This window comes from Gymnoscopelus microlampas (assembly GCF_963454915.1).
Source record: "Gymnoscopelus microlampas genome assembly, chromosome: 6".
Lineage (NCBI taxonomy): Eukaryota > Metazoa > Chordata > Actinopteri > Myctophiformes > Myctophidae > Gymnoscopelus > Gymnoscopelus microlampas.
In genome coordinates this window covers 37971608-37986211 of record NC_139943.1, presented here as the reverse complement: position 1 = coordinate 37986211, position 14604 = coordinate 37971608, and the positions used below count along the sequence as shown (strand labels likewise).

The 14604-nt window shown below is 41.8% G+C and overlaps 1 protein-coding gene across 2 annotated transcripts; it reads right to left on the bottom strand.

The window, feature by feature from the left end:
* Positions 1-167: 167 nt before the first annotated feature.
* On the bottom strand, positions 168-10975 carry ric8b (RIC8 guanine nucleotide exchange factor B). Of its 2 annotated transcripts, none has more exons than XM_084061110.1 (10): positions 10787-10975; positions 10223-10270; positions 9480-10115; positions 7631-7725; positions 6079-6229; positions 4575-4673; positions 4045-4189; positions 3717-3861; positions 3434-3553; positions 168-1516 (listed from the first exon to the last, which is right to left on the bottom strand). In XM_084061110.1, exons 1-10 carry the CDS (start codon positions 10868-10870, stop codon positions 1408-1410), a joined length of 1632 nt encoding a protein of 543 aa, XP_083917236.1. In that variant the 5' UTR covers positions 10871-10975; the 3' UTR covers positions 168-1407. The 2 variants fall into 2 exon arrangements, with proteins under 2 accessions (XP_083917236.1, XP_083917237.1); XM_084061111.1 differs by having other exon boundaries at positions 4575-4670.
* Positions 10976-14604: the final 3629 nt, after the last annotated feature.

Here is a 14604-nt window from a genome sequence, read left to right as displayed (position 1 = left end):
CAGAGGCTATTCTGGCTTTCTAATAAGGAAAACTGTAATTTTTCATATATTCACCCTGTATAGCCATGACGTATGTGACTCAAAGGTGTGAAAACCTGATCTTTTGTGTAACTTCAAACAAGCTGGACTCCAGAGGTGACACAAGGACTTGAGTAATAATCCAAGTCCACAATTGTATAGAAATGTATTTTGTGAGTAGGTAATAGTGGTAAAGCATGGCTATTCTGTACTATCAATTGACTGGCATGTTGCTTATCCCAGAAACAAAACGGTAAAACATCTACAGGTAAAGATTTCAGGCGAATTTCCAGTGTTTAAATTGGCAATAAAACTACCACAAGTGTTTTGCTTAAGAAACAACATTATCAGTCACCCAAAGCAGAAAGATATACACTCAAGGTACCAATTCTGTTCCATATCATACTCAACCATGCACTTTTCTTCAACAGAATTTGATACCCACACATCTATTAAAACTGTAGCAATCAATTTCAAAGAACCATGATTTTAAACCTTATATACTTTTGTATCTATATAAAATCATTTTCAATATAGAAAAAGCATACACGTCTGAGGACCTATTTAACGCCATGCTTGATCAAAGAAAAAAAATACATGAATAGAAAAGTCATTTCTAATACACATTTCTTAAGAGTCCACAATGGGTAAGGCAGAAATGATCCAAACACTATTCATCCACCACAGGAAATTGTTGCAGCATCTCTGTTCATCTTAAATGTGCTTACATGAAACAACAAATGATACACTTTAAGTTATAACAGTTAAGGTGATGGCATTGCATTTAGCTACTATACTGTTTACACAGTCAAAATGTTACTCCCCAAACAGCTACTGCCTTACAGCTTCATTCCACAATGGACAGCCACGCTGATTTTAAAACTAGGAGTTGCTTGATTAGGCGCTGCTCACAGCACTTGCTATATAATTCTATTCATAAATTTGTATATAATGTGCACTTGTATAGTACATCCATATAAATAGTTTACATCAACATCAGTTAGCAGGAACATTTAAAACTATTTAAAATCATAAGCCTCAGTAAGGAATGATAATTTCTTATTCAAAACCAATGACACTTGGTCAAACCTTGGCAATAGCGCTTTCAGTGAAATATACGATTCAGTACATCACTGATCTACTTTATATTTTGTCAACATAGGTAAAAAAAAAAAAAAGGTGCATGAAATGGAAAAACAAAATCCTCCCATCAACAGTAATAAAGACAACCACCTATGTGTAAAGGGTGCCATCAGAATGTGTTTCTGCCATGTCAAGTCCAACTCTGCTTTTAGAGAATGGCTTATGGGTATGGGCCCCTATAGTTAGACCAGTGTTGGGGCCAGTGCAGCGCATATACTGGAAGAGGTGGCCTGGATCCGGAGTGCACTAGTCGGAGTCTGATCCCGAGCTGTCTTCAGCTGGCTGACACAGAGCTTCGTCTAGTGGTGCTAGCGTACCGTCCCTCCTAACACCCATGGGGCGGATCAGGTTCTGCCTATGGGCACAGAGACCAGAATATTAGCACTGTGTACAGTTGTTTTTTGTTCCATGACAGGTGGAAGAAGGTCCAATGCTGGGAGCACAAATGAAAAGGCAGATTTAAAAAACACACATCCAAATTAACGTGATGCAGACACAGTATAGCTTTGATTAGAGTCCAACCCCCTTTGTGACCATGGACGATCTAAGAGGAGGCCCTCGGCTGCTGTTGTACACCTTTACTCCCTTCCTAAGCTCAAGGACCCTTGGAAGATGAGTCCTCCCCTTTCAGAGACGCTCGCCCCTATTTGGTAACCCCACCCCCACCCCCACTTGGCCTTCCTTCCCTTTCTATGGCAGTTTAATTACAGGATCAGTCCTCAGTCTAATCTCCTCAAAGCCGCGACTGCCCCTTCATCCTAATCCAATTATATCTGCACTGTGTGTCACCACTTCCCTCTAAGATGATTTATCAGAGAATTATCCAATCAAATATTTAAAAAGATCCCATTTGCATTCATTTGCAGATGGAAAACATCAATGATCGTGTAATTCCTAGTTTGTTCTGAAATTAGAATTGGCCAGTTTTGGGAAAGGTCTCGGCCACAGGTTTCCAAAACAAGAAAAGTATTAAGTGAAATAATCCCCACAGAGACCAGTGAATAATGTGTGATAAGTAAAGGATATAGCCTCATGGAAATGATCACTCGCAACTATTTGGAACCGTTGAGCCGTTTTATGATGCATGAAGCCCACGGTGAAGAAAACAGTTAATAATGGCATGCTGCCATAAGAAGAATAAAAGTGACACCTTTCAGTCATACTAGACCAATTAACATTGATTAAAGTCCAACTCCCTAACCACCTGTGCCCTACTTCATGCAATGGCAGTAGGTAAAACTGGCAGCAACAAGACACGGAGCGAAAACGTGTACCAGAGAGAGAGAGAAAAAACACTTTTATACACCCAATCCTGTCAGTCCTGTGTGGTACTCTCTCTCATCCCAATTAGTCCAAAAATCCATCCTATCCCCATGAACGCTGAGAGGGGGCTGCCTGGTACTGGCAGATGTAAGAGCTGGGGGATGGGAGTCAGAATATGTGCTAATTGGGAGACCAGTTAAGCAGTTTGGGGAAGCACATTCTTGCAGGGCACTGCCTGATCTCCCGAGAGCTCGTAGTGGGGGTGGCGTTGCTGTCTGCGACTCTCCCTCATGACCACATCTCCTTTACAGTGACACACAACAGAATAGAGCGAGGAGAAGAAAGAGGGACCCAGCCTTGAAAAGGAATCTGCTTCTTGTGGGCACACGTGTCTCATTACAACTCAACCCCTTTCTCTTTGACTTGACAATGACAATGTCAGCTTTTTTTTTCTTCCAGGGGTTCATCCCCACCAAAGTTCTCTTTTTTTTTTGGTGGTCTAATTTCACCTCCATGTGTCAGTCCACCCCCCTGTGTGTGCGCAATGTTTGGCTCTTCAGAATGAAGAAAAGGTGAATAAAGTCGGGGACACACATATGTTATTAGAAATCTCAAACGAGCCACATAAAGGATCTAAGGCCTTGCCAGCCCACTGTGCGCACCAATTAGGTGATAATTAATGGAGAGCTGGTAATGATGCTGCACAGGAGTGACGGCAGCTTCCATTTACAGTGGCTGAATGCGGCGGCATGCTGGAAGACCAGGCCTAATTGAAGCCGCTGGGCTAACGGCAGGAGATTCTTCCTTTTAATGAACCGGTTGGCAGGGAGCGCGCTCAGTGTTACCTTTGTCCAGGGCGTCATCTTTGACTAGAATTAGCTTCTGCTCCCTAAAGGAAAAGGTCAACATGAATACAACAGGGTTGAAGAGACAATATCTCATAATGATTCATCTCACTCGAGTGTTTTTGGGGGGCTTTTGTCCAAAGCATTCGTTTTCATATGTTTACCTTGACAACTTGTCAAACATGTTGACGAGTTTCTGCGCTTCGTACTCTTTCTGCTCTTCCGTCATGTCTTCTATGGGGTTGGGCAGTGGCTCCTCAACGTGGCCTGTGATGGGATTAATGCTGCAATAGGTACAGTAGGAGTAGAAACAGGTCAAAAAGGGAAAGGTGTGCATAGCACACGTCTGAAATGTTACACAGATAATACATACACATGGCATCAAACGATTGGGTCACTTTGAGGCCAGATGATGATGAATACCCCCCTCACACACACTTCACTCACAAGGGTTTAGCGGATTTGTATTCCTCTGTGTCCGAGTCTTCGTCTTCGGAGTACTGAGTCTCGCCTCTGCCTCCTGCCAGAAGTCCTCGAGCCACCAGGAGTCCTGCTGCGTTGCCGTACCCTGTGTACTTCAACAGGTTGTCCACTGCAAGGAACGCCACAAATACATGGTGGTGTTGAAATGTACATAGAAAAATAAAATAAATCATCTACTGGAGTTGATGTTATTGAGCACTCATGCTGTCCGTACACTGTATTTTCCCATTCGTCAACACCACAATGCATGTTCCCTCTCATTTTGTCCATCTATCTTCAGGTTTTCTCTCACCACTTTCTTTGCAGAGGACGAAGAGAAACTCTGCAGCACTCTGCTTTACGCCCATGTCAACATGGGTCATGAGCCGAACCAACTTGTTTCTGACGGTGGTGCCGATCTCTGGCCTAATCTTCACATCTTTTAGTGGAGGAAGCACCTGAGGGGGAAGAAGTATAATAGATACCATCACATTATTGCTTTGGTTTAGTTTTAGGACATTACTAGCTTTTCACCACTTAAGCCCTATTATACTTTATTATATCACAAATAGCTAAATTAGCCAATCTACAAGCATTGTGAGCTTGTAAAAATGTTGGAACTTATTTGCCTATAATGACATGCCCAAAATAGGGGCACCAGGTTGAAAGTGGTTTATCATTTCCATTTAAAAAGCTATTTTGAAAAATGGCCTGACGTGTGTGCAAAATATACATTCCATATAATGAGTACGATATTACATAAATTGAAGAAAGCAATCCAATACAGAATGTATTGATGGCAAGTTTGAAATAACTGATTCCATTTTGAGGAGCAATTATTACCTGAGCCTTGATATATCTGCGTATCTCCCTGTGGTGTCTGGAGCCCTCAGTTAACAGGCTCAGTACTGGCGTCAGTCCTTCCTTGTAGTTTGAACCCTGCTTAGAATGAGACAGAAAATAGGGACGTGAAAGCCTGACCACACTGACACGCTACAGCTCTAGTGTGTGTGCTGTGGTCACCGGGTGTATATTGTCGCTGTCGGTTGGAAACCTGGAATGTCCAAAACCATTACTTTCCAGGTAAAACAATTACCTGTTCCAAGGTGGTTATTATTTAGTCACAAGCTTGTGTTAATACTTTTCATCGGTTAAATATGTTTCACTTTAGAAATCTTTCAAAAATAGAAGATCTACAAGCTCACAATGCGTCAATTGGCTATTTTTGCTACTTTTACAATGAAGTAGGGCATTCATTTGCAAAAAATTAAAATATGGAGATGTAAGGTTTCTGCCCAGCAGCGACAATTTGCATCAGAAATGAGGAGATGGGTAACTTGAGGATATTTGTTGACAAGTTGTTCAGTAGGATTAATCATACTTAAACCAAGGAAAATACACAGCCATGCATGCAGCTTACAAGAGTAAAAGTAAAGTAATCTACAAATATGCATCCAAATATACACTACACTGTACAATAGGGCTTAAGTGGTTAATTTATGTTTTGTAATAATCAAAAGTACAGTATTTGCCTCTGAGATGTAGTGGAGTAGAAGTATAACTTTCCAAGCCTGTGTACCAGCCATCCCTGTACTGGCCTGCCTAGTAGTTATTGCGGGTGACTATTACGGTGGTTCTCAAAGTGGGGTCCGGGGACCCCCAGAGGTCATTGGGTGGGTTCAAGGGGTTTCCCAGCAAAATGTGTTAATACCATAGACTGTATAAAAAGAATGGACTAAGCCACACCTCTGGTTTCTACAAACCGAAAATGAAGCCGGTTGTTCAGGAATTTGAAATTCTTTAATATATGCCAAAAAGCTACCGGGAATAGGAACCGGAAATCAATCCCTTAAGAATGCTATTGGTTGGGTAGCTTGCCATTCAAGAGCGGGGGCGGGGAATGAATGCTATTGGTTGTGTAGCTTGTCAATCAAATCATCCCACGCCTCCTAGAGCATAGCCTACTTTATCGTCAATTTTAAAATAAATGACCATAATTTAGCAAAACTCATATCATGATGATTGAAAGGAGACTTTAAACTAGCGACTAGAAGCATATAGTATTTATGACAATGTTTATTAAGGTAAGAAAATAAAGTCTAAAGTTCGTCAAAAACCCATCTGCTTACATTGAGAGAATATTCTTTCTGACGCCAGCAGGGATAAAACAGCGAAACTACAGGCCATTCATATGAACTGTCTCTTCCATATTAGAGTCAATGTAAAATCTCAAGCTGGCCCCTTGGTTAATACAGGATCATAATCATTTAAACCACTTAATATATATTTTATACATTGGCTATTCAGAAATAGCAGATATACAAGCTCACAACTACTGGACTATTACCTTGTCTATCCTTTTCTCCATGAAGTCGAGCAGCACCTGTACAGCATCCATGTTCTTGCCACTGTACTCCTCCTGCCCTCCCTGGACAGGCACTTCTATCAGCATGTCCAGACAGGACACAGGCAGGTTACTCAGCAGGTTCACTGCATGACTGGGAAGAAAATAAAAAGGTGCTGTAAGACAAGGGATTTTTTGTTTTTGTTAAAATAAGTGTTAAATAGCTCTATATTCTGATAATAATCATTGCTATGGAGCAGTGGTTCTCAATCTTTATTTATGTCAATGACCCGCCCCTCAGAGAGTGTACGAATGGAACCATTTGTACATTCTCAGAGTTACAGATTTGTAAGAGTCCATTTGGAAACCCCCGAAGGAACTTGAGAACCACTGCTTTAGGGGTCATCCCTATGTTCCCCGGGTTCTATGTTCCCCACTAGGGTTAGGGTTAAGTTTAGGGTAAGGTAAGCGGGGAACATAGAACCCGGGGAACATAGACACGCTCCACTGCTATACCTGTAATTCAGGATATCAGTTTCATCCAATCTGGAGCTAGTACTCATCCATGATACATGTGATAAACAAGTGAGATTGGAAATGCTGATTCTGTTGAATCAACAAATGATCACAATTGGAACACTATCAAATTGAAACTGGTAAGTGGGTAATCTCCTGATTGGATGAAATTGGTGACCCACCTGAAAATGTAAATTCTGATTACTAGAGAAATCAGAATACAGAGTTTTAGCTTTTTAACAAAATACTTAGTTTTACCCCCCAAATACCACTTACACCACCCTTTAAGACCTAAGAATCAGACATGTCACACATATTTACATGATATAATGCGAAAAGATACCGAAAGAAGAAAAAAGAAATACTGGGAAAAAAATCTATACACTTATTAGTTTTATTTGTTTTCTTTTTTCCTTTGGCCACTTGGCTTTATTTGGATAGGATAGCAGATGAGGGGGAAGACATGCACAACAAGGCTCCACCTGGAATCGAACTGGGGACACTAGGATTACATGGTTGATTCACTGATGTGGTCATCTACCGGTGCACCCCAATGCACTGAATGTCATAAATGAAACAAGGCTTACATTCCAGTCGCAGTGTTCCCGTCTCATATTTGGGGCCTTACATCAAATCAGACAAACTTCAACAAAGCATCCTCCAAACAATGGGCAAAACCACTGTGACCAAGTTCTGAAACAGGTTCACCTCACAGGTCAAAGGGGTGCATCGTAAATCACTTTTACGTGACACCATTTCATTTTCACTCTGTCTGTGGCCACACATTCTTGGGATTCTTGCATTACATTAAAATGAAATGAACACACTTCCACAGCAGTATGAGAAACTAGAAACACCAAAGGATGTAACAAAAAACATGGTTCATACGTCTATCTTTCCTAGTGTGCACTAGGAACCACTGTGTGCGGTGTAGTTCTTTTATCACTGACAGTAAGGAACAACATTGACATATTTTGGCATTAAGATGGAGCCAAATGAATGACAATGTGAAGGGCAGTGGTGAAAGGGGGCTTCGAACCTGTGTGCTTCCTCTGTTTTCTCCTCTGTCTGAGTCTTTAACAGCAAGAGATGACGCATGATGGCTGCAATGAGGCGAAGCTGATGGTCACCTTCCTATCAAATAAAGGATGGACAACAGCATGAAGCAGAGGAAACAAATACATCCAGGGGATACAGGGAAAGAAGTAATCAGGTACATTTTCCATAATATATTATAGAGATGTTCTGATAAAGTTGTTTCGTTCGAGATACCAATTCTGATACCTGAACTTGCTTAATGCTCAACAGTGAGTACAGATCCGATACCATTGGGTTTGATACCGAGCACTGCCAATTCGGCGTATGAGTAGCATGTCTTGGGTAACTAAGACATGCAGGAAGTACTGGGAGCTGGCGGTAGGTGTGGTGCTCCACCTCAGCAATCCATCACCCAGGGGTCTACCAAAAAGGGGATTGCTCAGTTTATACCAACAATAACCCACTCCCGACTTTCTTAATTACTGTTGGATGGTCTGGCTCAGTTTGTAAAACATGATGGATACAGAGAATGAATGCCATGTTAGCACTGCAAGTGTTGTTGTTTGCCTGTGTATCAATCAGCTATAATCACGTAATAAATGAAGTGATATCAGATAGATTGGTGCATAGACTCATGTACTCACCGATACCCCATCAAGAATTTTAGGCTGTATCTGAGACATTTCCAATACTGGTATCAGAACAACTCAAGTTAAACAGGGCAACTCAGGGCAAAAACAACATTTAGCCCTACTCTATTTTCCTATTATTTTATGTGTAAAAGATTGAATCAGACAATTATTTCACAGCTCCCCCTGTCCTTCCAGCTTAGAACAGGAAATACATATACTCCTCAGGCCATTTAGGCTAGTAACATCCCACAAAACCACAATTATTTTGTGGTTGTAATGTTTACCTCAAGGAAGCGACGATTGTTGCCCAGCGCACTTTACACATAAAATATTAGGAAAATGTGGCTAAATGTTATTTTTGCCCGGAAATGTCCTTTAAAAACATGTAAGGGTTAGAGAGTAAACAAACGAGAGTGAAGCGCAGAAACAAATTCTAAGAGAGAGAAGCAAAGAAGATAATCATAACATCCCTTAAACCGTTACTATGGTGATAAGAAAAGAAATTAGAGGAATTTTGGATTTCCTCAACCTAAAAAGAGTGGTTCTCAGCCATAGTCCAAATATTCCTGGTTTTCAACTGAGCATATTAAGACCTATCATGCATGAAGAGAGAATAAGACTCCCTTCACAATGTGTGATGTGAAGAGGAGCATCTGCATTATGGCTGTATGAGGCCTAAATGCACCACATGCCTTGCCCTTGTTCATAGAGATCCGGCAAACTAAATGTGTAGAACTTTTGGTGGGACTCAAGTTGGTGTCTGTAGTGATGTAACGTAGCCCTCCTTCACAGTGTCATAGTGCGGGACAATAAGCTGTTTTTTAGCACAAAGGTGTTGAACGGAGCACTGAAGGATCATCTTGACTAATTCTCCCTGACTAATCACAGAATGCTGAGAAGATGCCCTAGGGGCTTTGGCCAGGTCAGATAGATGATAAACCTCTTATTGGGGCAGGGGCTAAAGAAGGGATCAGACCAGTTTGGAAGCACTAAACCAATGATATTAAAACCGATTAATTTAAATGATAGCCTTCAAACCATGCAGGTTTATTTCTCAAATGTGTTAGATTAAAAACTAAAAAAGATGATACACACACTTGTCTATAATCAAAATGACAATTCAAATTATCACATTGCACCAAGATGCGTCGTACGTACATTATATTAAGAACATAATATTTCAGTTAAGAGAGCATACTGTAAGTACAATGCACTCACCTCATCACCGGTGTCAGGTAGTGTGAGGTTAAACAATGCTTTCAAAGCTTCCATGGCACGCTCATTGTCCTCAGCAGGGATGGGTGGGGCCTGAGGTTCGGCAGGGGCAGCTTCATACTGACCAACCCAATGCACATCCAAGGTGTGCTCTAGCACCTCTGTTAGAACTCTCACCGCGTGCAGTTCTCTCCGCAAGCCTCCCCTCACATCAGGTCGGAGGGCAGAGAGCAGGAAGAGGAGGCGCAGTGTGAACAGGCCTACTTCGTGGTGGCCCATACGGATGGCATGTAAGCGTGCACACAGACCCCGAGCCAACTGCACATCTGCTCCGACCTGCTGCGCTGCAGCGCTGTTGTACACTACGTTGCACAAGCACTTCAAGGCTTCGACGACCACCCTCTCCTCAGCCTCAGTCTGGGTGTCTTCCTGAAGGCCGTTTTGATTGTCACCTCGTTCCTCGCCATCGTGCAACCTTAGCCGGGCCAGCTCGGCCAGCACCAGCATGCCCTCCCTGGTGGCCACGGGGCCGAGGACACGCTTGTCTCTTGACAGGATGCGGAGTGTCTCTAGGCAGGCCTTTTGGCAGCATGACTGCAGCTGCCTCCCAAGTGCTGCTAGCAGACACTGACACAGCTCCTACATGGGGACGGTAGGAAAGGCAAGGCTACAATCAACCAACATATCAATTACAGGGCTGCGATCAACCGCCCAAAAAAAAACATATTGAAAAGTTTAGTACGTACACTTCGCAGATTCTCCTCCTCCTGGTCAAAGGTGAAAGTGTGGCTATTCTGAAAGAGACAAACATGATGCTCATTCTGGACACTGTGGAACATCTGTCATGAAATTTGCTTTTGAAATGTAATATGAATATTTGATTTAATCTGAGACCACTGGCGATTAATGCGTCCTGTGGCCAAAATAGCCTTTGACGTGTGTGTGGTACAGCAAATGAGCTTCGTTTACTGCATTGGTTCTCAAAATGGGGGTCCGGGGACCCCCAGGGCCCCGTCCTGGGGGGGGGGGGGGTATTTTTGAATACATTTAATCGGACTGCAGCCATCCATCACATTAACACAGTGTTGAACTAGAAGAGGGCGCTCCTCCACAGAGCACAATATCTCCACACATATCGATTCAAACGCATGGTGTTAAAATAATAAACGTGTAATAACAAAAATGTTCCAAGATTCCAGCTATAACAACTTGCGATGCTACAGTTAAACGACCAGAAGCCGTTGCATTAGCGATGTGCAGCTAACACGTTAGCACCAGGGTTTGTTTTGGTTGAAGAATCAACACCTCACCTCTTGGTTAAACCGGTTCAAAAGCTGCTTGATCTCCTCCTCGTTGTTCGCTTGGAGCTGCGCTATGATGTTGTTCAGATCCATGGCTGGAATATTAATATACCACAGCAAACAGATGAGATTATCCTGTGTAAAAGCTTGCTATTACCTCAGTCAGCCAGGCAGGGAGGCTAGCAGTGGCTAGGTCAGTGTGCAGTGTTGCCAGGTTTTGTGAGAGTAATAAGAAACCGGGGGTCCAGGAAAACAATCCCTTAATCCCATGTATAACGCACAAACATTTTTTTTTTTTTTTAATTGCGCTCTTTTCTCTTTAAGCACCTTAGCGTCTATAAGTATATCATGCACAGTATACACACATTGCTGCTATGCTCAGGCACCTTAGTTTGTTTCTTATCTCAGGTACTTTGTAAATATGTAGATAACTTGTTTTTTGGCCTTCTATTGTTCTCTTGTTCGATCTCCTTCCCACTTGCCCCCTACCCCTCTTCTTCTTCTTCTCCTCCTCCTCCTCCTCCTCCTCCTCTCTCCCCACTCTTCTTTCTACGGAATTTAACGTTGCGATGGGAATGTACAAAAACGAATTTCACCCACTTTTTTACCTTGTAAACCTGTGATGTGACAATAAACCTGATTCTGAACAAGCCCAAAAGAAATAGGCCACATTTAAACCTATAATTATGCATCGGCTATTCAAAACTAAAATAAAATGTGGAATATTTGGAAAATTTTTACACAAATCTTGTACGGGGGTCCCTAGCACAACATATTTTAGATTGGGGAGGGGGGGGGGGGGGGCAAATATTTAAATATAAATTAAACTTGACATGAAAATGTTTGAGAACCACCGGTTTTAACAACATTAGGAAACAAGACCCAAAATAAGCAACAACACTTTCGAAACAAGCCCCCCCCCCCCAAAAAAAAACACAACCCGCAACTAAGCAATATTTACAAGCAACTTTACAGAAAAACAAGCCCAAAGTCGCTTATAAAACGTGGACATGGCAACCTTAGTGTGTAACCGGTTTGGTTTCCCCACTGTAAAGGAAACACCCCTTCACTAGGTTTCACTGATCTGTGGTGTTATTGCAGTGACAGTGTGGTGGTGGTGGTGGGCACAAGGCTGTCAACCCCAGGCCAGCTAGAACAGTGGTTCTCAACCTATGGGTCGGGACCACCAGGGGGGTCCCCAGATGACAGTGAAGTGACAATTTAAGGACTTAAGAAAAGTCCCCCCAAAAAAAAGAAGACCATTAGGCCTACTGTATCAAAAGTAACCAACAAACTATACTATAAAACTGTCAAATAATATAAGAGGCAAACTGTTTTGAAAATAGCCTTGCGAGGCGTTGTGAGCTTGTAGATCAGCTATTTTCACAATATTTATCTGCGGAACCAAGTCAAACAAAATGGTGGGTCCCCAGTTCAAATATGATTATTTTGGAGAGTCGCGGCCAGAAAATGTTGAGAACCACTGAGCAGCTAGAATACTCAGCTGCAAGTGAAACAACATTTTTACACAAAATTGTAATAAATGATAGATGGGTTCTCTCTCCTGATTGGATGAAATTGGTGACCCACTTGAAATTGTATTTTCTGTTTACTAAAGAGCTGGAGAGATAGGGAGACCCTTGTTACTGAACAGACACATAGCAATTGTAGCAGGGGGGGGGGGGGGGGGGGGTTTCAAAGGGAATACTAACAATAAAATACACAATGCCTACGCCACCTTTTTTCTAGAGGGAAGGTCCTCTTTAACAATGAAATGCACAGGTTCGTGTAACCAAGGATGAGCATGGAAATAAGACATAGAATGACTTTATAAAAAAAGGCTGTTTATTATTTTCCTTCATAAACATCCTTCATGAATATCCAACATTCTTTCATGTACATAAAGTATTCAAGCTTTTAAAATACACACTAGACTAAAACACCACAATCATATAAATAACCAACACATACAATACCATATATTGGGCTGGCGTAACAGAGGAGGAGAAGGAGCACAGCAGCATGGACTAAGGGCATACTTTGTACCATACTTACTAATTTACCAGGCGGCCTATATGCCGATACATTTAGAAAAGCCATGCCTTCCAGCTCTTGTCCTCCTCAGGTACAGCAAGCTAGGGGATCTCCTGAATGAAAACAGCCCAGCCATTTTATCTCTTGTGACAATAAACCCCACCCTTAATTTGAAACAAGGAGCACCTGGCTGATGCTGCCATAGTAACAGGTCTACCTGGTTACATATGCATTTTCGTCAATACATCACCAGTCAATCAAATGCAATGAACTTCCGGGTCAATTATGTTTTAGCATGTCAGTAGACTCATGAGTAGACTCTGTGGTGATTTTGGTAACATGACAAAAAGGCAATACAATTGTATTTCCCAAATATTGTAATAATATTTTACACTGACCCAGCCCTTTTATCTCCTGTGACAATAAACACCACCCTTAATTTTAAACAAGGAGCACCTGGCTGATGCTGCCATAGTAACAGGTCTACCTGGTTACACAATGATTACTATCATACTGTATAGAGCTTTAACCTGTTAGCTGAAAAACCTATTCTTTAAACCAAAAATATCACTTACAGCACCTATAATAATCTAATTAAGTCAATATATCAGAGACCAGTACTTTTCCTTTCACATGCCTACTTTAAGCTACATTTAGCCTTTAATACTTCTACTTTTACTTAAGTAGGATTTTTCATGCAGGGCCTTTTCCTGTAATGCAGTCTTTTCATTTATATTTTACCTTGATATAGACTTAAGTATATAGGTAAAAATAAAATATTGCATTAGCCTACACATTTAATAAACAATTCTACGGCAAAACTGTGAGTCTACTCTGTGCAACTTAATGGAATTGCCACTTACTGTGAATGGAAGACAAACTTTCAGCTTCAGGATTTACAAAATGTACATCACTAGAAAGGAACATGCACTATTCACACACACACACACACACACACACACACACACACACACACACACACACACACACACACACACACACACACACACACACACACACACACACACACACACACACACACACACACACACACACACACACACACACACAGCTACAGTGGTTATCCGTTTAGGTAGGTGATTCTTCTTACGGCTCGTCCTACAATGCAACACACCCAGGGACCGTATGTACCATTCACCCTGGAAGATCACTCAAGATTGAGTCATCAAACCAGAGGACAGCCATCTTTATTATGATCATAAACCAATGGGATGAACACATCTACTTCAGAGCCTCAAAGGGGTTTGGACTCATGGGCAGGCCTGGTTATAAAGGCTGCATTACAGTAAAATTATGTCATTAATTATCTGAACTTACATTATTTGCCTTTACCCACTTAGTTATATAGTCATTACTGGTTATTTATCAAAGATATTGTGTAAATATTGAGTGAAAGCACCAATAATTCATTAATATCGAGATATGTGGTCAAACAGTGATATTTGGTTTGGTCCATCCCCCAATACGGATAACGCACAGGTTATATGCTCCAATAAAACCCTTGGCAGGAGTCAGAGGTCAAAGGTTATGGGAAAGATGCATGAACCCAGCAGGGCTTCTTTCTATAGAAATATTGTTATTTCCGCACCATGTTCACGCACACACACACGCGCACACACACACACACACACACACACACACACACACACACACACACACACACACACACACACACACACACACACACACACACACACACACACACACACACACACACACACACACACACACACACACACACACACACACACACACACACACACACACACACA